The 26,054-nt window shown below is 40.1% G+C and overlaps 2 protein-coding genes across 4 annotated transcripts in view; one reads left to right on the forward strand and one right to left on the reverse strand.

Annotated features, from left to right (window-relative positions):
- LOC124394507 (zona pellucida-like domain-containing protein 1) overlaps nucleotides 1-23,376 on the reverse strand; it is a 52,301-nt gene extending 28,925 nt beyond the window's left edge. Inside the window, exon 1 of the mRNA XM_046862778.1 lies at nucleotides 22,873-23,376. The gene's annotated coding sequence lies outside the window, so the exon portion shown is untranslated. The remainder of the gene's footprint in view (nucleotides 1-22,872) is intronic.
- The window catches only part of sik2b (salt-inducible kinase 2b), a 45,751-nt gene continuing 21,708 nt past the window's right edge, over nucleotides 2,012-26,054 (forward strand). For 2 of the 3 annotated variants that reach the window (XM_046862761.1, XM_046862763.1), the window contains exons 1-4: nucleotides 2,069-2,637; nucleotides 4,329-4,445; nucleotides 6,493-6,556; nucleotides 20,462-20,623. In XM_046862761.1, coding sequence (XP_046718717.1) covers nucleotides 2,500-2,637; nucleotides 4,329-4,445; nucleotides 6,493-6,556; nucleotides 20,462-20,623 — 481 coding nt within the window. In that variant the 5' untranslated portion in view covers nucleotides 2,069-2,499. Of the gene's footprint in view, nucleotides 2,638-4,328; nucleotides 4,446-6,492; nucleotides 6,557-20,461; nucleotides 20,624-26,054 lie in introns of all 3 variants that reach the window. The other variant, XM_046862762.1, reaches the window with a different exon arrangement.

Here is a 26,054-nt window from a genome sequence, read left to right on the forward strand (position 1 = left end):
AGTAATGTTATATATATTTTTTTATTGAAAGAAATTTCCGTTTGTCATTATGAGGTACTGAATGTAGATTAATAAGAAAAATAATTTGAATAATTATAATATCAGGATGCAACCTAAAATTGAGGGGGGTCTAAATACTTTCTGAATGCACTGTATGTGTGTGTATATAGTGCCTGGCAAAAGGCATTTTATCAAACACCTAGTCTTTGATGTTTTTTGAGATACACATGCATGTTCCTTTTGTTTATAAGCTTAAAACTATGTAATTTAATGGTATGCAGATTTACTTTGACCAAAAAAATATATAATTGTACAGATTACATTTTATCCTCCCTCAGCATGAATAGCAGCTTTACACACTCTTGGCATTCAAATAGTTCGTTTCTCCAAACATTTAGCCGAAATGCATTGCCATTCCCCTTGTTAAACATGCCAGAGATGTTCTTTAGTGGTTAGATATTTCTTTCTGCAATCCAGTTCATCTCAGAACAGGTCAGTGGGATTTAGGTGTGTTTATCGGTCAGGCCATTTCATGATAGAGAACACTCCATGGTGCAGTTAGCTGCAGTCCAAACAGAATTGCATGGTGTTGAGTTACAGTATGGAATTGTAGCCTTCAATAAGTCTTAATAAATAGCCTTCAATAAGTCTTTAACCTTCCCTGCTTTAAAACAACTCTTTCCTGTTATCTGGCTGTTAGACCCTAAAATCCACAAAACATTCTTCCAGTCATTTACCCTCCATTTCTTGTGTTTTTGCCTTTAATTTCATTTGTTGTAAACAAAAGGAAAATTGATGTCACAAAACCATAAAAGACGTGTTTTCAAACTTTTGACTGGCACTAATAATGAAGTTATTTGTGATTTTAGTTTTCAGTATTTCTGTCTTGTCAAACATATTAATAATGTATTTTTTATTGTAAAATACTGTTTAAAAATACTGAAGAAAAAAAAAACAATAAAGAAAAAACATTTGAACTAACAGGTTCCTTGGTAGGAATGTAATACCGACCATTTCCAGCAGATGTCCCTGTTTAATCATGTCAGTTTGTAGGTTTGTGTCTATTGAGTAGGTCATGACTTTTGTTGTACAGTATTAGATGAAGCCCCTCCTGCAGGTGCATGCCAACCTCACAATACTTAACACAAAATTGTCTAGAATTAGCTTCTCAGTTATTATTCTGTCTGCTATTCAGTGTGGTATCATGCACCTTCAGACCTGATTGTGTTATTATATTGCACAATTGAACTAAAGTGAAAAGTATTTGTTGGAAGGCACTGTGGAGGAATTACAATTTAAGCACTGAGAATGTCTTGTATTTGAAGGAAAGGTCCATCCTAAAACAGTGCTTATATCTATATTCTGGGTTGTCGATCGCACGCCACACTGATGTGTTGCTGCTTATGCAGTTAAAATGCAAATGGTCCTGGTTTCTCCACTGGCTTGTTTATAGCAGCGTTAAATGTTATTCAAAAGCAGAGAAGTAATGGCAAGAGCTGGACTTTGTTCCAGCTGACACAGAAACACGGCTCAGCCACGAGACGATGGTGGTGTAAATGGTATCCAAGGTATTAAAGGTATCGCAGACGTAGCTCGATTTGCAGAGCGTGCACATGAGACGAGGTTGACAAGTTGCAATGTGGGTGTTTGGGGTGGATTTGTTTTTTTGTTGTTGTTTTTTTTTTGCTTGAGGCCACCAAGCAGGTTTTCATTCGGAGATTGCATGCACTGAGGCCTATTGTTGAGGCTGCATTTCTATGATGTAAGACAGGGGGTTCTGGGAAGTGTGTTTGAGTGCACGGTGATTGTGGTTCAGTGATACATTTTGCAGATGCAACCCTGAGTTCCTGCAGTTCTAACTAAGAAACTGAGACCAAACCATCTGGGATCATGCTGGAGAAATGGAAATGAATGGAAGGTTATGGACGACACCGCTTTCCAACTCGAAAGCAAACAATTTTTTTTTTTTTTTGCTGCCCTTTGACGTCAGCGGTGGCTCTGGTCGCCAAGGAGACCATTTTGGCACTGAAGTGTGGAAGCGCTTTAAAGCCCCGCCCCTCTCCACTACAAATACCCCCCTTCGGCTCTGACGTCAATGCACGTCAGCAGAGACAACACGATGCCTCCTGCGAGTCAGCTCGCGCACTGGCGCTCATGAGAGCTGCAATATTATAGCGCTATTGTATCGGTGTGTGTGTGGGGAGAAAGAGAGTTGCAGAAGATGTGTGCGTGTTAGACTGTTTTTTTTTTGGCCTGACACGTCGCACTTGTCCCCCCCTAAAAAAAAAAAAAAAATTGTTTTTTTTTTACCCCCAAACAATTTCTCTCGCGCTTTAGTTCGGCTACGGCGGCTGACCGCGGTCAAAAGTGCGCTCGCGACTCGATCCTGTTCCTAAAGGCATGCGTATGGGTTTCACGGCTGGCGGCTCGGTGCGTTGCGTCCTCACCGGCGTTCCGACTCGTGGCTGAAAGTCCGTGGCGTCCCTCCGGAAAGAAAGCATGGTCATGGCTGACAGCGAGCCGAAAGCGGCGCTCCGCGGGCCGGTGCGTGTGGGTTTCTACGACATCGAGCGCACGCTCGGCAAGGGAAACTTCGCCGTGGTCAAACTGGCCAGGCACCGGATCACCAAAAGTGAGGTGAGTGCACGAGCTCGAGCGCGCGGCGACTCCGCTGCAACAGCTGCAGCAACAGCTGCAGCACCTGAAAACACCTGTTCATACCTGTGCAAAACTTCATGCATTACTCTTTTTTTCTACACCACTCGGTCAATGTCATCTAACCTACGTGTCCTGTAATAACATCATCCAGAGCATCACAGTGCAGGCTTTTTGTGGGGGGAACTCTCGCATGCACGCGCTTGTTCTGGGCTTCTCTTTTTTTTCCCTCCATTGCAACTTCTCCAAAACACACTCAAGTGAACAGCCGTGAGAAAAACCTCACACTCACCATATTTCCTGCACGCTTCTTCTATCTGAAATATGCTCAACGTTACATACACACTGCCCAGTCAACAGTTCCTGTGAAATCCAGCATAATCCCTGAAAAAGATCTGGTCCCTGATCTCTGATCCGAATCCAGTCAGTGAAAGGAGCGACCCATTGCAAGCTTTTACTGGTCTGTGTTCCTGAGCTTGATCCTGAGTGGTGTGTTCCTGGAATGTGTTTTTGTGTGTGTTCTTGAGTGTGATTCCGAGTATCAGCAGTCAATTGCAATTGATTTAACTGAAAAATGGGTTCAATCCAGGCGAAAAGTGTCACATCTACAACCCTGCTATTTATTGTTTCTGAATTTGGGGTCTTTTCCCATAATCCCTGTCAAACACTGGACCGGATTCTGCTCGTAAAAGGAGACCTGACCCTTTCCGAGCTTTTGCTGGAAGATTAAATGAACGTCGCACGGCCTGTGATCTTGAGCGTGCGATCTAGAGTATGTTCCTGAGTGTGATCTTGAGAATGTTCCCGAGCGTGTGATCCCTGTGAGTGATCCCGAGTATGATCTCGGTTGACTTGAGGGGGGGAAACGTATTCAACTGAAGAGTCGAAAAGCTTCTCACCTCTGCAATTTATTGTTGCTTAATTGGGCGACTGTTGCGTAAGTGTGATTTGGAGATAAATCTGTCATTTACATCTGCATTCATAAACAAACTCTGCTAGCTTTTTTTTAGATCTCCATTTATTTGAAAAGAGCAAAGCGCTCTTGATATAAGAAAGAAAAGGCAGTTTGTCATGGACACATGTAGAGGACTGTTGTACGCAATCTGCATATTTCTGTGATGTTACATGCACGCCTGTTCATAGTTCAGTCTGTCGCTCCGTGCAAGGCGTCAGCTTTGTCCATGAACCCCCGAGGTCACTCGGTGGTCAGTTGTACAAGTCACCTCACTTGGTGCTGGTGATGACGACATCAACATGCTGAGAGATTTGGTGAAATGTGATTACGTCAAATGACCAATTTTTTTTGCTATAATGAGGTCACAAGCTCCTTCTTTTTCCTTTTCTGTGATGAATTAATCGCTCATTAATCAACCTCAGAGCATTGCAAAAGAGTGTGTTTATGGAGCCATGGCTTTTATTTAATCTGCAGCGTTTAGCCTGAGGAAATGATTCCAAACATCAAAGTTATTTCATTAGCAGAGAGAGGTGTCTGTCATCACCTCTTTGTCATGTGATCTGACTTTGAGCTTCACGAGGGCATGTGAGGACTGGATCTGAACCTTTTTTACGGACAGTTCAAAAGCCACTCGTACTCAAACACACACACACTCAGACCTCAGCCCTGGGCGTTAGACTGTTCACTAACTATAGGGTACTTCTGTGTTTTTCAACAGGTGGCTATAAAGATCATAGACAAGACCCAGCTGGACTCGGTAAACCTGGAGAAGATCTACCGCGAGGTGAAGATCATGAAAATGCTGGACCACCCACATATCATCAAGCTGTATCAGGTAATTGGTATTTATTTTAACATTTTTTATTTATTATACACGACACGGATGATGTTTAACGTCCCAGCACGCAGTTAACAGCTAATCCTTCACTCGGCATGACCTCACAGCCCCCTTATGTAAGATCGTCAGAAATGCGAGCGGCGTTTCGTTTTTGTACAACCTGTCCAAATGTGGCCACGTAATCGCTGTGTATCATTATTTCCAACAGCTCTTCCATTCAGGCTGCATGGGTCAATTAGTCATTTCCTCTCGGGCCACATAAACAGAGGGCAGCTCGGCAGGCCCGCTCTGTGTCATCTTAAACCCCCAGCTTCCCACAGCCCTGAAACCAGGATCCACACACACACACACACACATACCAGGAAGTGCGTTCATATATATACACTGTAGTTATCTAGCCAGCTTTTATTCAGGCAGTCTGTTTTCTGTTGATCTGTGATGTAATGGTGATGTAATGAGGCCACATTTATAATTGTTATGCCTTTTTAATTTTCACTGATTTGCCTAAACATTGACTTAAGTGGTTTGTCACGTAGAACACCAGCAGGACAATTGTGTAATCTAATTTTCCTGAGATGATTCAAGTGGTTACCAGGGATTTGCATATTTGGCAGCTGACTTGGATCAGAAGTACTTTGTGGTCAGCATGTTATGAATATATCTCAGAAACACAACTAGACAAGAAAGGGCAGCAGAAGAGCATGATGCACGTGTTGGATGTTTAAAGTAAAATGTGTGTGTGTGTGTGTGTGTGTGTGTGTGTGTGTGTGTGTGTGTGTGTGCGCTGCATGCACACAGTGTAATCTGCACTACTGGGGCCCCTGAGCAAGGCCCTTAAGCCTTATCTGCCCAATTATAAGTTTCTCTGGATAAGGGCGTCTGTCAAATGGTGTAAATGTGAGTTGACTGTTTTCCAACGATGGCGCATTGTGAACGGTTTAATTATTCATATCATTTAGTCATTAAAAAAAAAATTGTACACATAATACTTATAGGGTTATATGGGTAATGGCTCATGTGGCGTGTGTATCGTTCCAGTCATCACTCGCATTAAACCGGGTACACCTACCAGGCATAACATTATGACAGGTGAAGTGAATAACACTGATTATCTCTACATCATGGCACCTGTTATTGGGTGGGATATCATTAGACAGCAAGTGAACATTTTGTCCTCAAAGTTGACGTGTTAGAAACAGGAAAAATGGGCAAGTGTAGGGATTTGAGCAAGGGCCAAATTGTGAAGTCTAGACGACTGGGTCAGAGCATCTCCAAAACTGCAGCTCTTGTGGAATGTTTCTGGTCTGTAGTGGTCAGTGTCTATCAAAAGTGCTCCAAAGAAGGAACAGTGGTGAACCGGCGACCGGGTCGTGGGCGGACGAGGGTTAACGAAGGCTGTTCCGTGTGGTCCGATCCAACAGAAGAGCAACCTTCTAGCTTAAAAAGTTCATGCTGGTAATGATCGATGTGCGAGGAGCAAAAGGGGGGGACCAACACAATCAGAGCTTGTCATGTCAGAGACTTCATTTTTAAGACTTTCCTATGTTTTAAAAAATACTTAAGAGGTCCCTGTGTAGGACTGGAAGTTTAATGCCAAGCAGAAAGTTGTACAGAAATCCCTGACAGTTCAAACGGATGCGCATCAGACTCGGAATCAGCAGTGTGTCTGATCAGCTTTGCTCATCATATTGATGATAGGCCACGTTTCTCGCCTCCTATATTTTTAGCCCCGCATTCATCTCTCGTGTTCTGCAGCTAACTTCGGAGTCCTCCCACACGTCTCGGTCACGGTCATGCCGATGTGAATGAAGCTCACGATATGGAGCAGAGCATCGAGCAGCCAGTCTGATTCATGCCTCAGCGTATCGCTAACGGAGAGACGCTCGAATCCTGCTATAGAGAGAACAACAGGCCCTAAACTGCCCATTTGTTGCATTAAATTTGTTTCTTTTCTTTTTTTTTTCTTATTCAACCAGTCCTGCTAGTGGCATAAGTATAGAGTGATGAAGAGTCGGAATATTAAGTGTTATTTATTGTTTCACAGGTCATGGAGACCAAGAATATGCTCTACTTGGTGACAGAGTATGCCAAAAATGGGGAAATTTTTGGTAAGTAGCTCTTTCGCTTGATTGTTATAAATTATGCAACATTTCCTTTATTAAAGATTTCCAAATCCAGAAGTATTTTTTTCTCATCTCAAAATAGCAGTAAGATTTGTATTATATTTTTTTTGTCTAAAAACTCCCCTTGTTTGTAAAGGGGAAAGTGAAAGTAGTGCAGACGGATGAAACTAGATGCAAAACTAAATGTTCAGTTTCTGTCAAAAGAAAGCACCCGTGCTAGGTTCCCGAAAAAGCACGAAAAAAAATCCCGTCAATCTCGACAGACTCGAGCCCAAGCATGGCTCCAGCACGTGTCATATTTGCACGTGGCAGCGCGTTTCTCGTAGACGATAATGTCCGAGGTCAGAACGGAGCAAACGCGAAAAGCGTCGAGACTAAACACGGAGAGTGCGAACAGCCGTCACGGCCAAACAAGCAATCAGTTCGTGTCTGCTCCAATATGCGCTCATTACTCATGGCTTTCGTGACAGACTGAATACAATTACGTTACGCAACCTCTGGAAAAAAAGACACGGACCGTGTTCTCCCGCAGGATCGAACGAACGCTTTACATTTCCAGCGTTACGCAGATGTCGTTATGCAAAAGAATTATTACACTGGAGTCTCAGTCTAGTACGGATAAGTCAGGGTTTAGGAATAGGACCAGTGAAATGAGTTCGTACAACAGCCAAACGGTATGGGTCGTTTTTTGTTTGTTTGTTTGTTTGTTTTTCCCTGCTCATTTCAATACTTGTGTCAGTATGGTATTGACCATGGGGAATTTAAGGATGAGCAAAGCAGTAAAGATTTTCTGGCTAAACCATTTTGAATATGCAAATACACGTTTATTTCACACCTCGGAGTTTGCCAGATTTCCTTCAGTAGAAACATCAGAGGTGGTTCTTTTTTTTTTTTTTCTTTCAGTCTACTGACTTTAAACCCAAGCACTAGCATTTAAGCCTGGGGAAAAAAGTGATTGAAAATACGCACTAAAGAAGGAAATACTGTTTTGTTTTGTTTTTTGTCATCAAATGTATTAATGCAAAGACTAATAATGAAATTGGTAGTGCATTGGTGCTGCTGATCCGATGGTTGTTAGTTCAAATACCGCAATCACAAAGCTGCCACTGCTTCGGCTCTCAACCCTCGTATGCTCAGCTGTATATAAATAAGTCGCTTTGGATAAGGGTCTCTGCGAAAGTGTAAGATGATGATATTGGCAAAAGAGCATGGAAGACACCCAGAAATGTGGCATCCTGTTCCAAAAAAAAACAAACATATGGAGTTGGTTGTTTTTCCCACTGTGGAGGGTTTTTTTTTTTTGCATGATTTTGGAGCGTGTCTGTGGGGATTTGTGTTTATTCAGTGGCAAGAGCATTTCTAAGGTCAGGCACCGATGGCCGATGAGAAGGCCTGTGGCACAGTCAGCTTTTCAGGTCATCCCAGTGGGCTTAAGGTCAAGACTTTTGAGTTCTTCCACAACAGCATGACTCACTGAAGCTCAGTTTGTACACAGGAGCATTGGCATGCTGGAACAGGTTTGATCCGAGTTCCACTGAAAGCATATTCAGATTCTAGTAACCCATCAAGATATTCTAGATGATTGTGCTTCCAACTTTGTGGTACAGTATGGAGAAGAACCGCGTTTGGATGAAATGGTGAGGTGTCGCACATGAATGAGTCCTATAGTGTTGAGTTTGTATTTTATTTACTGGTTCGGTTGAAACGATACAGTTTCCACTCTGGAACGAGTAGATTCGGAAAACGCACTTGACGCAGCTCATCCTCTCCTTCCGCACTGATCTCTTCACGTCCCGAGTACCCGTATTAGGAAAGGATCTAGATGTATGTCTTCCTTGTATCTGGAGTGATTATGAATCAATTCAGGCTGCAATAACTGCTCAAAGTGCGCATGCTGCAGTGTTCGACCTCTTCCAGTTAAAACTTGCTGTCAGCATAGATCTCCTTACATAATGTTGTTTTCGTGTTCGTAGTCGTAGATCTTCAGTGGCTGTGCAGCACTTTATTCGCAGTGAAGCAATGTGGCATAGCGGAATCCCTTGTTAGTTTTTTTTTTTTTTGGTTGTTGGATTTTTCTGATAGGGGTTGTATTCACAACAACTAGAGATTTCACTCGCTGACAGTCAGAGGAAAAAATGGAAGTCAGCTTTCACGTAATGGGGGGGAGCATGTACCAATTTATCATTCACTATTAGCAGTACATCAGCCAGGTATTACAGCAGAAGAATCTATCTCATCTATTCTATCTATCTATCTGTCTGTCTGGACAAAAGTATTGGGACACCTCACTTTCCCAGCCATTTGTGGTTCTTTCTCAAACTTTTATCTTGGCGTGGAAGAGCTTCTGCAATAGAGCGCTGACTCAACCCTATTGAACGCCTTTTGGATGAATTGGAACCCCGAATGCACCCCAGGTCTCCTCACCTCTCTTACATCTGTGAATGACTGTATAAGACTGTAGAAAGAACATTACTCATAATCTTACACTCCAGTGCTCATGTTGGTTCTCACTCTCCAGTGTTCTGTATTGTTTAAAGACTATAATCACACTCTTGATGTCACCCAAATGAGGAAGGGTTCCCCTTTTGAGTCTGGTTCCTCTCAAGGTTTCTTCATCATAACATCTAAGGGAGTTTTTCTCTGCCACAGTCGCCATGACTGCTCATCAGGGATAAATGCACACCGTTCACCTTAACTGTTAAAATTCTGTAAAGCTGCTTTGAGACAATGTCTGTTGTGAAAAGTGCTATAGAAATAAACTTGACTTGACATCAGTATCTGACTTTAACACCCTCGTAGCAGAATGAGCACAAATAAGATGCTGTTTACAACTTCAGGTTGATTGCAGCATTAATGCTTTTATAAAACACAGGGGTGTGAGGACCTCATAGAGGTCAAGTTAAAATTCAGGTACAAGCAAGCTAAACATAAAATCAATACAGTACAGTCAGATGTGTAGAAGGGGTTGAAATCCCAGGTGGAGAAGCCATTGATGTTTAAAATGTGGAATTCCACCATGTTTTCGTGTTTTAAACTGCAAAGCATATTGAAGCATATCAATGGCATCATTGCCTCTACTAGAACACAGTTAAGCACTTTGAAGATGTCTCCGAAAATGGCTTATGATAAACAAATTCAAGATTCTAAAACCCAGCCAGAACCTTGTAACACTGAGGTAAAGAAATGTTTGTGACACTTGGACTGGAAATTTTGGCAGCAGCCCTTGTTTTCACAAAGCAGGACAAAGAACAGTGTCAGGGGTTGCACTGACTGATCGTTTGCTGTGTGGATTACGATTGAAACCGACATCCAGTAGACCCCCGATCTGATAAAGTCGCCTATACAGTTGAATTAGCCATAATATATGATGCTGGAGAAGTTGTTCTCGCAATAACTGTACTGAAACTCAGCCTGGATTGCATTAGAAACTTTCACTTTTATAAGATGCGAAAGGTTTTTATAATTATTGTATATACTCAGGTTTATAACATCTACGTGATTTTATAAGAGTCAACAGAGAGAAATAGAACGACTCTTTTCTTTACACCTTTACACTGGAATATTTAGTTCGAAAATGAAGATCAAGGAATAAATATCATGAAATATTATGCACCGTAATGATTTAGGGCCATTTTCTTACATGCTAAGGGTTACATAGCTGGAAGCTTTTCAGTGGAGCTTCCCGGTCAGTGACTGGAAGTAGCACATGATATCCTGAGCATTTGAATGTTGATTTTCCTCTCTTCAAATATGGAAATCTTATGATCTAGTATTCAAAGACTGAAATAAATTTTTCCAACTTATGGAAATACTTCAAGCCATCATGCTTTTGAGTTGCGTTCAAAGCAGCGAGAGGTTCAACTGAAGGAATAAAAATAAAAAAACGACCCTGATTATAAAAGTGTAGAAATTGCGATATGATTGCAAATACAAGAAGAATTGGATCATGGGTGGATCATGGCTGCCTAAAGAGGTGGATAGCTTTATAGTAGATAGTAGATAGTAGCTCAAGATTTGTGCATTAATGACTGAGGTTTTGAGGAATAAAAGCAAAGGTATTATATGCAAGATATTATATTTATGACTAAAAGATATTGTTGGGAGAATATTTAATAGTATCGTATTTCATGTATAATATATTAATATTTTGGGCTCATTTTGCTTTGTGTGATTTCAGATGGAAATGTGTTATGAGGGTTTATTTTATTTGCCTTTTAGTTTATGTTTAATTTATGTCTTGGTGGTTTCTGAGTGGGTTCCTTTCCAGGTTTTCCAGTTTTTGCCCATTTCCCTAAAACATTCCAGTCTGGAAAATGGCCCATAGAACAGTTTTGTTCATGGGATAGACCTCAACAAACCTGGCTAAGATAAACGTTTACCATAGAGGAAAAAATGCAATAAATAAGTGAATAACTATCAATTAAAATTATTATTATTTTATTTTTTATTTTTTATGTTTTGACATGGATAGCAGAAAGGGTCAGAAATGTGGCAAAACTTTACCATTACTCAATGCTTACTGGAGACTTTGTACAATTAGTTTAATAGCAAACTATGTTTCAAAGGTCATAAACTTGATCAATTTGGAATTTTCAACTTTTTGTTGCATAACTTTAAAAATCGTGTTTAACTTTCTATCATGGTTTTGTATTGCGTGGTTTTCAGATATGAAGCGATAATAATAAAACAAAAAATGGAGAAAAAGAAGCTTCAATTGGTTCTTAAATTGAACACCAGCAAGTGCGCCATCATCGAGAGGCAATGGAAAACTACTAATGACTGTCTGTTCGATGTGGACACAGTTTTTATCTGCTGTAAATATGTTCAGACTGAAGCAGATAATCTTGACTCCCAGGTTAGATATGAAGAAAGGGTCCTATTTCTGTGTAAAAGGTGTGGTCAGGTGTGCAATATCATGTAAAACCCGACTGTGAAAGAAAAGTGTGCCAGGAAAGCTTTGTCAGACCGAGCTGCTACAAAACCAGCTGAGCTGCTGCAGAAGAGGAACCTGGAAATTGGGTCAAGCCTCGAATAATGAGTTGTGCCAAGAGACAGAGAGAGAGAGTGAGAGCTTAAATACATGGTGAAGGTTTGAAGCTGAAATCAAGACTGGAATGTAGGCCATGCATATTTTAGAAATGCAGAATCCTGGAGCTCAGCATAAGGAAGTGCATGTCATCTGAAACAGATCAATCATGACATTCGCGTCATGCCTGCAGCTAATCTCCTCCGCCCTCCATCTCACCATCCCGTTCTAGTTTCTAATTAAGCCAGAACTTCATGCTGTAGCTGAATGCTGGAAAATTAAATACATTTTTTGTTATTATTATTATTATTATTATTATTATTATTATTATTATTAATAGCAACCAGTTGTTTGTTTTTTTTTTTTTTTTTTATATAAATGACTAAATGTACTGACATTTTACCCCAGGGATGAAAATGTCAGCAATCAGATAAAGGTGGAAATTTCTTCCCCTCAACTCCCCACACTCGGTTTGAACAGACAGCTTATACTGGGGAATTAATTATGATGTGCAGCTAGCTATGCTAATGTGCTGCAGTCTTGGCTTCATCAGAGAATGATGCTGAAAATTGTTTAATTGTATAAAATGTCTTCGTATGCAGCATTATTGAATTTTCCCTTCACTCGAACTAGGAGACCCAACCCTGTTCCAGCACGACAATGCCCCTGTTCACAAAGTGAGCTCCATGAAGATATGGGTTGGAGTAGAAAACCTTGAGTGGCCTGATATGGAGCTCAAAAGACTGTAGAAAGAACATTACTCATAATCTTACATTCCAGTGCTCGTGTTAGTTCTCTCTCTCCAGTGTTCTGTATTGTTTAAAGACTATAATCACACTCTTGATGTCACCCAAATGAGGATGGGTTCCCCTTTTGAGTCTGGTTCCTCTCAAGGTTTCTTCCTCATAACATCTAAGGGAGTTGTTCCCTGCCACAGTCACCATGGCTGCTCATCAGGGATAAATACACATCGTTCACCTTAACTGTTACATTCTGTAAATCTGCTTTGAGATGTCTGTTGTGAAAAGCGCTATAGAAATAAACTTCACTTGACTCAACCTATTATTGTCAAAATAACTGGCAACAAAAGTAAGTACACCCTAAGTGATAATAGCTGTATGCCGTGTAACCATGCAAAGCCACATGTCCTATTCTTCATGTTCATGTTTTTGTCCTCGAACCATACAAGTCTTGTATTAAAGCAGTTAAATTTGGTGCTTTGAGTACAATTCTCTTGTAATAGTTAAACTGGAGGTTCAACATGGCACCTCATGGCAAAGAACTTTCTGAAGATTTGTGAATTAGAATTGTTGCTCTACACAACGATGGCCTTCAGCTATCAGAAGATATGTAACAATCTGAAACTAAGTTACTATACAGTGGCCAGGGTCATACAGAGGTTTTCCAAGACGGTTCCACTTGGAACAGACCTCACAAGGAACCATCAAAGAAGTTGATGTGCGTCAGGTGTGTGTGGTGAAGAAACTTTAGAGGATGCAGGAAAAAAACTAGACGCATGAGTGCTGCAGCATTGCTTTAGAGGATGTAGAAGCGGAAGGTCTGCTTGTCAGTGGTCAAACCATAAGCAACACACTGCAACAAGTCAGTTTGCATGGCCATCGTCCCAGAAGGAAGAGACTTCTAAGGCTTGCTCACAAGAAAGTCTTCAAACAGCCTGTCTTCAGACAGCCTGTCAAAGAACATGAATTACTGGAACCATGTCCTCTGGTCTGGTAAGACTAAGATGTGTAGTGATGCCCTGGTAAGGAGTGCCAAGAAAAGATTGTGTTTTGCCTACAGTCAAGCATGGTGGTAGCATTATGGTCTGGGGCTGTATGAGTGCTGCTGGTACTGGGGAACAGCAGTTCATTGAGGGAAACATGGATTCCAACATGTACTGTTACATTCTGAAGCAGAACATGATGCCCTCCCTTCAGAAATTGGACCGAACGGCAGTTTTCCAAAATAAAAACAACCCCTAACACACTGCCAAGCTGACAGCTGCCTTGCTGGAGGGAGAAGGTTAAATTAATGAAGTGGCCAAGTATGCCTCTAGACCTGAACCCTATGAATCACCTGTGGGTCATCCTCAAGCAGAAGGTGGAGAAGCACCATGTTTTTAACATCCAACAGCTCTGTGATGTTATTATGGAGGCATGGATGAGTATCCCAGCAACAATCTGTGCAGCTCTGGTGATTTCCACTGCCCAGTTGGTTAAATAATATGCAAAATAATCTAGAATATTTTATACAAAATAACACTTTATTATCTTGATTAAATTGAAAAATAGTTTCCATTTCTTTGACCCCATTTGGTAAATACAGATCAGATTTCAGCATACTTTTTCCATTCTTCATGCGATCACTCCTTCTATATTCAGAATTGTCAGTATTTTCTCCTTTTAAGAGAAATTCTTGAAGTTTGACATAAAATCAGGAAATGGCTAGCAGCTAAAGCTAGCCATATGGATTCTTTAACGCAAAACTAATCTTATTTCCAGTATGGAGTGACTAGACGCAGTGACACTGCACTAACTCTAGTTTCTTTTTTATACCCCTGGGATTGTTGTGTATGTTTTCAAGTTTAATAATAATTTATTAAAAAGTACGAGGCGGAAACCAAACAAACTTACGGTCCGAGACTTAATATGTACCTGAGGAAACTCAGATTTGAACTATGTTCATGTAAAAAAAAAAAAAAGAAAGAAAAGAAAAAGCTCTGTACCAAAATGTTTTGGTACAAATACGTGTACCATTACATAAATATATGTGTATGTGTGCGTCACAAAATTGCTTCCTATTCACTATATATGCATAACACATATGGTTTAAGTGGCACTGTACCATGCTTTAAAAATCACTCGGTCATATTTAACATAACATTAAATGTGGACTGGGATGTTCAATAAGCAAATTTTATGGTTAGGTGACTAAAAACCTTTACTATGGAGAGTAGCTAGCTAGAACTAGCATACATAACACCTCGCCAGCAACAACGACCTTTATCATCAGTAATAGAAATGTGGCAGAAAGAGTGTTCACAAAAAAAAGATGTTAGCTAGCATTGTTAGAGCTGATAAAGCCTTTCAGCACCAAACGTGCCGTTATGTTTGGGAAAACATATCTCCTCTGTTCTCCGCAAGGGATTTAGTCTATAGCTAATATGGCAGATGAGCATTAGAGCTGTGCAAATCTGTAGCCTGCGTGTCACACTGCTATTGTTTTGCGCTTCCACTCTAGTTTTTTCACTCACATGCGTAAAATCCTGACAGGGCAAGCAGGCAGGCAGTTATTTTCCAATGTGCTTTCCATAATATATGGACTAAATTAATACATGCTGATGTGTTGTGTTTTTTTCTAATAATAATCCTTTAGCTAGTAGCCATGTTTTAGGATTGTTTCCTTTTCAACCAGCACTTGGTTAGTGATCTACCAGCTTGATTGTTCAAGTAAATCTTGCTAAAAAAATGTTCCAGTTTGGGTCACACCCCATCTGATATGGAATCTAATTACAAATGCAGCTGTAGCAGACTTACAGATCGTGTTAAACTTTTTATATACACCGTTGAGTTACACAGAGGATACTTTGGACTTTATTTCAAAATTAATTTAAACGCCATCTGGAAAGTCTGCTGGCGGTGGACGTTTCTCTCGTCCTTGGTGACAGCGAGACGGTGCTGCAGTGCAGCCGTGTTTTTTTTTTTTTTTTTTTTTTTTTTTTTAGGTCAACTTAATGACGTGAATGTGGTAACTTTGACTAAGAGATCCCTTACGTTTACCCATGGAGTTCACTCAATCCCTGAGAGTAAATACACTTAAGATTAAGAAGCAGTGCAGCTTTACACAAGCCCGTACACCCTAGACACTAATGTGAAACTGATATTCAGCACTGCCGGCCAAAGGGCAGAGCGTTTGCTAAATCAGTAGCGAGTGGCGCTTTGAGAGAGAGAGGGAGAGAAGGAACCCTGAGGGTTGAGTGTAGTACTTTTTGAAAAAGGCTCTGCTTGCCAGTTAAGAGGAGAACGAAACATTCCTTGGACCGGTGTGTTTTTTGATTATTGTGATCTTTCGGTAGAGACACTTGGCAGAATGTTGCACCCTCTTTCTAATCAGTCTCATGTTAGTTAGAATTCCATGGAATTTCCCTTCTTATCCTTTGGGCTTTATATTTGCTGGAACTGGTTGACATCAGGTTGAAATCAAGTGACTTATCAACTTTGATAACAACTATAATCATGCAATAAAATTTTATGAGCGCTTAAAATGGTGGATTGTGATTTGTACCACTTATTATAAACCATATCATACAACCCACTTTTAGAACCAGTATGGATGGTAAAAGGAAATGCTGGTCTGTTGTCCGTAATAGTATATAATAGAATATTTTTGTAATTATTAATCAAAGGTTATTAGCTGTTTGATAGTAAACTTGGCTACTGTTTTTTTTTTTTTTTTTGTTGTTTTTATCTACACAAACAGTAGCATAATTTTGGCTAGCTTTCTAGGCAACCTAGCCAGATAATAAGGTTGAATATGATTTACCTTACAAATAGGATTTTTGATTTGTCTTCATTTAAGCTATGTAGTGAAGAATAACATGGATACCTCCATGTCCCGTGTTGGGGTTTGATACGCAAAAACCGTTTCTCCAAAAAATAAATAAATAAATAAAAAATTATTTGTAACCGTAACCGAGCTAAAACGTTTTTTGGAAGATGAATGAAGAAATTGAGCTTTTATTTGAACTGAAGAAAACTCGAAGTCAACAAAGTGGGAAAAAAACAAAATTCTAGCGATGTCACACGATCAAGTTTGAGTTTCTTATTAAATATAGCTCTTGTTGTGTGTGTTTAATGTACAAATAGCTGTAGGCTGTATCTGTAGAGCTGTTTTGCCAGAATAACTGACTCTCAGCACTGTAAGCACTTTATAGATCATGAGATGTAGCTGAGGATTGTTTTCTGCTTTGTCATCTTTGCCCTGTTGTCTTGTGGCAGGAAAAGGCCGTGACATGTTGCGAGCAGGTGGTGTTGTGCGCATACCGCCGAGCCACACGCACTGTAAACACGCTCTGTCTTCATCCTTACCCACTTCCACTCAGACTGAGGTGGGATTTACTGCTCGCAGAGGGTAAATATTATGAGCGAAGTCAGGCGATGCAGGCCTGCGCCACACTTATTGTGCCCACCATAAGTATTGTTTGTGAAACAGTTCGCATGGAGAGCGGTGCCCGGTGCTGCCAGGGCTGACTCAGAGCTGGAATGTGTGAGTGCTGCGGGTTTTGACCTCGCCTAGCACTCCTGAACGTGAGCACAGCGTGGTTGTGCCATTCAGGGTGATGTTTACCGAACTCCCACACTACAGAGCCTCCCTATTGTGGCTCTGTCACCTGTGCATCAATCTTTTTTTTTTTTTTTCTAAGCAATGTTTTATTGATTAGAAAGATAGTGTTGATTTCATTTTCTGATAGCAGTACTGGCTGCAAGAAAAATCACACGCTTATATTAATGCTTTATTCCTTATACGTTCTTGTCTCCATCGTAACAGTTCACTGATTGACAGCGAAAGGTATCACGGACACTTCAGTTAATTTAATCATTTGGTTAGGTTTATGGATTGAGTCTCCAATGACGGCTTTGTAACAGTATGTTGTACTACTGAACAAGTTTTCATGCTGTCTTTAAAGGGAGAATAGAAAGTGAAAATTGAATGACGATTAGAGGATCTAACTGGATATTACTGTGCATGCACAATATTTTATGTTTTAAATCTTACATTGGTGAAATTCTTTATTATAGAACTTTTTACATGTATTTATTTGTATTGTTTACATGCTTGGAATTTTTTTTAGGAACATAAAAAATAGTTTGAAATATAATATGAATGGCAACAATGCTACATCTATTTGTAGCCATTGGTCAGAGAGAATAATAAAGGATTTGGGAGAAATACTGTTTCCCCACCATCACTTTCAGGGACACTTGCCAAACTGTGAGTTCATGTATGTAGAAGGTAGATAACGGCACTAAAAACACAGATACTGTATTTTGCAGCTCAGTTTGAAAAGCTGTGAAGGTCAACTTCATGTGTCTCGGAAGAAGCAAATGTTCGCCTTCACCTTGCTAGTGATTGTGGTTTGATAGGGGAGGGCGGGCTTAGCTGATCTTAAACGGTGTGGTTAAAATGACACTGCTCTTATCATTGAGCATCACTGACATTTTCAGCTTGTTCAATGTTCCAGATCTTGAGATCTTCCCCTGAGCTGAACAATTGACTAGAGCTGGTAGTTCATTGCAGACCTTATGGGCAGAAATAAGGATTTAAATTGGACTTTTATTAATTAGATAAGATCTGGGCTTCCAGTCTGGCCACATTGGCTGAACCAGATAGTCGTACAGAAAAAAACATCACATTGTGTACTTACTAATTACCTCAGTTTTGTGTAATTTCTTTGACTACTAAGCTAATGCAATGTAACCATCACTGCACAATATTACACTGCCATGATATGCAGCTGAAGTGCTGATTTATATGCATTTTATGTTTTGAGTAGAAGTTAACGCTCAACAGTATGCTAAAAGCAGTTTTTTTTTCTTTCTTTCAATTAGTGTGGGAGATGAGCCAATTAGCCAATGATTTGTGCAGGCATTTTAAATTCTTCAGTATTAATTATCATGGCCTCGGAGTACTCTATTATGTGGACTTCCTTTTCTAATTAGTTAACTAATGTAAATTAAAACCAAAACTATACAGTAGGTACACTTTTGCTTACATTTGACAAGTATATAGGTGTATATATATATATATAGCCACTCGCGGCTTCTCACGAATCAGATTTTTCACGAGTTCTTTCACTCTCAGTCCGGTTCCAAATGAAAAGTCCACAAAAAAAAACTTCCACAACCATACGTTTCCATATAAATTAGAGCAGAATGTAGTGAGGTAAGCTGTGGACTTCGAGAGGAAATAATACACCGAGACTGATTGCTTTTATATAACGGAAAAGATCTAAAGAAAATCTAAGAAAATCTAAAAGTCTCATGGATGTAACTTCAGGGAATTTTACAGGCAAGCTGTGGACATTAATTGCTAATTGCATTGCTAATTTCATCATCATTTATAATCAAGAACATTCTTTTCAAGTCACAATTGCTTTCCTTTTTGAAAGGTTTGGAATTTCGACCTGGTTAGTATTGTTCTGTAGTAAATAATAAATAGGGCAGTAGTATTTGTGTGTGTGTGTGTGTGTGTGTGTGTGTGTGTGTGTTTGTGTGAGCTATAAATTAGACACAATCTCTAAAACTAGTGTAAACAGCAGCCTGCCAAACGAAAGGAAAAACTCTGTCAGGTGACTTGAGGCCAAACAGAAACTCCAGCACTGTAACCAATAAGAGTCAGCTATTGTGTAAAGCTGGTAAACACACCACAGTGAGCTGGAAAAACACACAAACAGGCATAAGGACAAACACACACACACACAATAATGCACACTGAAACTGAACTTCTGTCTCGAAGCACATATGTGACAAATAATTTCTCTGTTTTACTGGAAATATTCTTGAGCCGGTCTTAAAAAATCGTAAAAAATTAGTGTTATGGCTTTTCAAATACTGTCCGTGTTCTCCGTCGCATTGTTTTGTTATTAAAATGCTAGTCAGACTCAAGCTCAAGGGCCACATCCAATTTTTTTGACTTATCGCAAGACACCATTCAAGCCGAACAACTTGCTGCCTGATCTGCGTCCGCTGTGGCTGATTTGCATCGAGCTCATGCCCCATTTTCACACGAGTAAAGCACATGTAAAACAGCGGCTCATGACAATGCTAGCCTAGCCGGCTCTTGTCTTTTGCAGTGCTAGGTTACTATATTTTTTTCTAGTAATGAGAGAATGATCAGGGTCGATCCTTATCGTACCAGCCAGGTCTTTTTCTGTGCAAACAAGTAATTTTGTGATAAAAACTTTTTATAGCACTCGGTTTGTAGTTGAAGCCTGTCTCAGATTGTCTTCAATTTGTAATTTTTTTTCTGTGAATTAGTATTCTTTTTTTATTTTTACACACACACACACACACACACACACACACACACACACACACACACACACACACACCTGTATGTATTTTCTCTTAGACAGACTATGCCCTTATTTGTTGTTAACCATGTCCCGTCTCCTTGGAGTTAAGGTTAAGGTTGCAGACACATACAACTTTTTTGGCATCTGTTATTGTTATGAACTACTAACTAAAGAGCAGGAATCAGGTAATGGATATAAAAACAATAGATGAGCTGCAGTATAATAAACGTTAATCCCAATTAGGGTCATTAAGAAAAAAGTCTCAATATGCAAGAAACGGTTCGAAATTTCCCAGGAACCAGACCCATTAGCGCACTGTTCACCCACACAGGGAAATAAGAGCCTGAAGGGAAATAAGAGCTCAGTTTAGCTGAATCTTGAGATTCAAAATCTTGCTGTTTAACAACAGGCTGCTTGGAATCATTACATTTTTTCTCCAACCGCTCTTTGATCATCGGTTCTGGTCGGATGAGACTCGAGTCTAATTTTTGTTTTTGTTTTTGTTTCCTCCCATGCACGTCATCAGCATGTTCACCAACAAATAAATGACCCACAAACACGATAACCGATATTAGACTTGACGAAATTTCACTTATGCTTTAGGGCCGTTATGTTCTAAGCTGTATGATGCACCTAGATTGCAAATATCAGGAAATGAAAGCTGAAATGCGGACCTGTTCTCGCAAATTCATCGCACGATCCCGACCTTACTGTTCCGATACTTTTGGAAGGGTGTGTACATCACGCGTTTTAGATACGACTAAGTTTAATCCTCGCTTTTATCTTTCAGACTACCTGGCCAAGCACGGACGGCTGAGTGAGCCTGAAGCTCGTCGCAAGTTCTGGCAGATCTTGTCTGCAGTGGAATATTGCCACAACGGCAACGTTGTACACCGGGACCTGAAAGCTGAGAACCTGCTCCTAGACGGACACATGAACATCAAGATTGCAGGTAAAAACAGGACAGTATGTGTTTTAGAAGCAGACAAATGAGAAATTGAGTGCGATTCTTTATTGTAATATTGAACTAATTGTGCACAAAACTTACGTAAGGTAAAATCTTTTTTTATTATTATTAATAAATACAATAGTATTAGGTTTGCTATAATAGGAATATAATGATATAATGATTGGTGAACTGATGACATACTGTGACCAACCCAAAGTTGAATTTAATTTTATTTTATTTTTATTATATTTTTTTTTTTATGTAAAAGCACATTGCTTTGTGCGGTTTATTTATTTTATTTTACAGCAGTCGGTTTCTAATTTTTTTAATTTTTAAAATAAATGTAACAATTAAAAAAAATAATAATTTGACCTAAAACTAGAGATTCCTTCCCTACATATTCAATCAGTGGTTCCCTAGTGAATGTTTGTGCAGGTTGAATTCATTTGTTAGCATTATTTACTTTCTTTTTACATTCACTTATATATGCATTAATATGCAAACTATGTGGTGCTACGACTATACAAGCCCCTGTGAATTGAATCTGTTACCATGGAAACAATCTCTTAGAACCAGCCCATTAATATAAACCTGGGATTTGATTCATGACCAAAAGTATTTAACAGCACTGTGTTTATAAAGTAAATCCTTTTTTTATATATGACTAAACTTTATTGTAAAAAAAAAAAAAAACATTAAACTATAAACCTGACCAAATGAAAGTGTAAAGAGCTCCACACCCACACGTACTGTATCCCATAGTCACGGTCATTTCATCCTGCTTCGTCCATGATGTACGTGCATGAGTACTGTAAACTGAGCCCTTCCCTGGTTATAATTTTCCCGCTGATTTTCTTCCAAGGCAGTGTATCCTGTGACTTCAACCAATCTCCAGGATTTCTGGCTCAGATCTTCGGGTTCCTCCAAGAACATTCGCATATAGTAAACACATGCCGCTGTTATTAATACGGTGCATGCAAAATGATATTTATGGAGGGGGATAATGACACTGCAGGGGGGGACTTAAACACACACGCGGGCCAGACGTGTCTGGTTCATGGTCTTGAACAAGAGCCAGATTTGAGTGAAGGGATATTAGTGAGATACGTCCCCTGCGAGATGAACCCTGATGTTTAGCTGTGCTTTGACTAGGAAGTGGAGCTCTGAGAAAATGGATCTGATATTCTGGAGGTAATGGAGTCCGGTATTTACTGTGGGCTACATGGTATTAAAGGCCAGCAGTCTAGATTGGGTACTGTTCCCAAGATGACCGCTATATGAACTATCCAGCCAAGTGGAAAACAAAGCCTGAGAGACGGACTGAGAGACGGAAAGACTTGTGCACGATAGCACGAAGCTACAACTATACAGGCACACAAACACTATTTGTTGTGAACTTGCTGAGTACATTACATTAAATAAAAAGCAATTTGCTTTTTTTTTTTTTTTTTTCTCTACAATATTATCAGTATTGTCTTACAAGCCTCATTTCATTCTTTAACCCAGTGATTAATTGTTTCGAACGGCTCATCATATCTGTGAATAGCCAATCGGATTGCAATCTTAAAGGATTTTTGAAGCTCATGTCCAGCTAAGTGTACAAAACACATAATAGGCGTATGAAAAGAGCATCAGAGGTGAAGATTAATAGTATATCGGTCATTCTAGCTCTCTTGTTGGCTCTCTATTTTCTGCTTTGGCAAACCTTTAGAAGCCACCTACATCTGCAGGCTCTCAGAGAAAGGTCACAGCATTAAGGTAGTCTTTTATCTGCAGCTCGAAAGAGCAACATGTCCGAGCTTGAGTGAAGTTCACGCCTAGCGCCGGACGCTTAAATCGGTCAGGCTCGTACGTTTGGACCTTGAAAAGTAGTGTGAATCAGATGTGCCCCGGTTTACCTCGTGTGTCCTCGGATCGAATTGACTTTTTACGTCAGTTTATGATCTTCTTAAGCAAACGGGTAGGAGTGGACGACACGTCACAGACATGGGCCAGTTGTGAAACACATGTCACAACCGAATCCCCGGAGACTTGCGCAAGGCCACTGTGCTCACGCTATGAGAGTTGTCGTGATCCTTCGGGTCCACCGGAGGGTTCCGTTATGAAAGAGCTCACTGACCTCTGTACAAGCCTTTTTTTTTTTTTTTAACCACTGAAACCAAGCTGTTACGTGTTCCCGCTTCAATAACAGCTGCAGGCCAAGCGGTTGGATAAGAACGAGCGATTGCAGTATGGAGCACCGAGGGACTCACCTCTGCAGTGTCAGCCGGGGCAGCATTGACGTCAATCTCTAGCGCTCGCCATTCTGCTTGTAAAGTGGGTCAGCTCTTCTCAGGAGTCTTTACCGTCATTGCCTCGCACATCTCAGATGTTTTTTCTTCCACCTCCTCTCCGTACCTCTCAACTTCCCTTCATATTAATCCCTTCATCAGTTTGTCTCCTGGCTCCAGTCTCTCTCTCTCTCTCTCGCTCGCTCTCTCTTTCTTTTTTTTTCCCCCCCATTGCTCACAGGAATTGAGACAAAATTGCAGTACTGACACACCATTCATCTTTTGACCCTCCTCTGATTAAATCTACCTTTATAAATCACGCATCCTGCAGTAGTCAGAGGAGCTCCTTCTGTTTGCACTTGTAATAGGTATTTCAAAAAGTGCCTCCGTAAAGGTAAAGAAGACGGCACGTTCAATTTTTATCCCGGAACAAATTGTAACAGCCTGAATCGGTCTCGCCGCAGAACGACTCTGCAGCACGAGAAAGTAAAGGGCACAGATTAGGAAATTATTAGAGTACTGAAGCGGTCAGTGGTTTAGTGGGTAAGATTTTATTAGGGATTGCAAAAGTGCACACATCCCTCACTCAAGTAGAAGTGCAGATACTCGTGTTTTTAAAAGACTCTGGTGAAAGTTGAAGTACTGATTACATTTTTTTTACACAAGTTAAAGTAAAGAAGTTTGTAAGTAAGTAAAAAAGTAGCCTTTGCTACCACGTTTTAGTGTCATTAGTAACTTGACCTCACATCATATTAATATATTAATACAAAATAATTTCAAATTATGTTAAATAATGAATGTATCCAAGCTGAACAACCACCATATAGAACACAAGCAGAGAAAAGATGATCAGTTGATCACCAGGAACGTCCTGTCATGTTTGCATCACTGACTCCCTCTGTCTCATCCACGTTAACCCCATACTTCTTGTTGCTTTCTTCCTTGCTCGCTGTTAGCTTCGTAAACTAGCCTACGCCTTGCGGCGTGTGAGAGCCAGGAAATGATACACCAGTGGTAGGTTGAAAAAAGGACGCAATAACAAGAAATAAGTTGATGGGCTGAAAACTGCGCACTGAGAAGGAAAAAATATTGATAGTCACTGAATAGATTAAAACTAAAGTAACGAGCTGGTTGGAAATGTAAGAAGTAGAAAGTACAGATATTTGTGTAAAAAAAAAAAAGGTACCGAGTGAATAATGGATAAAAAATAGTGAAGTCAAATACCAGAAAAATCTACTTTGGTACAGTAACGAATCCATCTCTGGATTTTATAGGCTTGATTAGGCTTTTAGTGCCAGCCAGTAAATAAAAGTATATTTGTACCACTTTCTTAAATTCTTAAGCGTGAAGGCATTTCTAAATGTAATACTTAATTTTTGTCTTTGTAAGCTGGGCCTGGTTTTGTTCATTTGTGAGGAGAAGCTTCTGGACATTGGCATCTCTTCCTGTCTGTCTCGTTTTAAAAGCATTACTGTTCATATAAGGGTTTGTACATTTTAAATGTCTGCTGAGCAACTTGGAAAACCTCCATTATGACAGTTTATAGTAAATACACTATACGGACAAAAAGTTTGTGGACACCTGATTTATAAATTTCTATGTATGTGCTTTTTGAACATCCCATTGCACATTTAGTCCCCATTTCCTGTTATAATAACTTCCACATTTTTGGGAAGATGTTCCACTAGATCTTGGAGTGTGTTTGTGGAGATTTGTGCTCATTCAGCCGCAAAGGCCTGTGGCGCAGTCATCGTAACAAATTCACCCGAAAGGACCTGAATAGGAATGAGTTGAGTGCTCTATAGCAGACCACTCGAGATCTTCCACTTCAAACATATTTTCATGGAGCTTGCATTGTAAACAGGTTTGAGTGTTCTAGTTTAAACGAATGGAAAATGTAATGCCACTGCATCCAGAGATACGTTTTAGGGACATTTTCCAAAATTCCAATCGCGATAAATGCACACTCAAATCGATGTACAGTACGAAGATTAGTTTGGTAACTTATCTCAAATTCCCCTTTCAGCACAAAATGGCTCATCATGAATTTCGTTTTTCCAAAAACTAGAACTACTTCAGACATCATGCTGGGAACTTGCATTTATTAATGCATTTTGTGCTTTGTTGGGAAAAAGAAGCCTTATTTTTGTCACATATACTTTACAGAACAGTGAAATTCTTTCCTTCACATATCTCCGTGAGTTAGTTTGCGTCAGAGCACAGGCTGGCACGGCCCTCCTGATGCCAAGAGGTTTAAGGGCCTTGCTCCTGGGGCCTAGCAGCTTGGCAGCTTGGTGGTGTTGGAGCTTGAACCCCTGACCTTTTATGTACGGTAAACCGTTGTTGCTATATTCCAAGCTTAATGGTTGTGAACTGGCTTGTTTGATTACTGGCTGGATTATGTGACCAATTCTACATGCTTGCATCCTTCCTTCCCGAACCCCACAGTAAATAGTTCTGATTTTTTTGTTTTTTTTTTTGGATTATGTTTTTCATTTTATAGACATAAGTCAAAGCAACAAAAGGTCATCATTTCAAACACAACACTAATCCGGTTACGGTTCTCCAGTGTTTATTCAGGTTTTCTAGAATTGCATAGTCTTTCTAGACTTTATAGATGAAGCCTATGAAGTCTTACGTATTAGGCTTGGCACCACACAACATCTGCTCCAGTTAACCTTCTGTGTCATTTTACTTCTGGATGCAGCGTTTGCATTTGATTAACACCATGTGAGTGTTCTACACATGTGGCCATGGATTTGTTGTGCTGTTATTCTATTCCCCTTTTAGGTCGATCCATTGTCCTGTGGTGACACTATGGGAATTTTCCCTTTGCGCAGGGGTGGGAATTAGATTAGCCTTTGCTCTGTTTGCATGCCATATTTGGCGACCTTGCCCCATTGTTTTGCCACGAACAGACTCTCTATCTAATCTGTAAGCACTTTGCCCAGCATGTCTGACGTATACAAAGAGGAAAAAAAAAAAAAAAACTTGGCTGCTTTTTAGTGCCTTTACTGTACCAGTGTCTGGTCTCGAACATTCAGGCTTGTTATGCAGTTTAGAGTGTTATCGAGATGTGAGATGTTGATATACCGGCGTGATGCGATACATACATATCCCAGAGTAAAGCATCCAGATGAAGTGGCTTTATGCAATGAGACCTT

This window comes from Silurus meridionalis, chromosome 12 (genome assembly GCF_014805685.1).
Source record: "Silurus meridionalis isolate SWU-2019-XX chromosome 12, ASM1480568v1, whole genome shotgun sequence".
NCBI lineage: Eukaryota > Metazoa > Chordata > Actinopteri > Siluriformes > Siluridae > Silurus > Silurus meridionalis.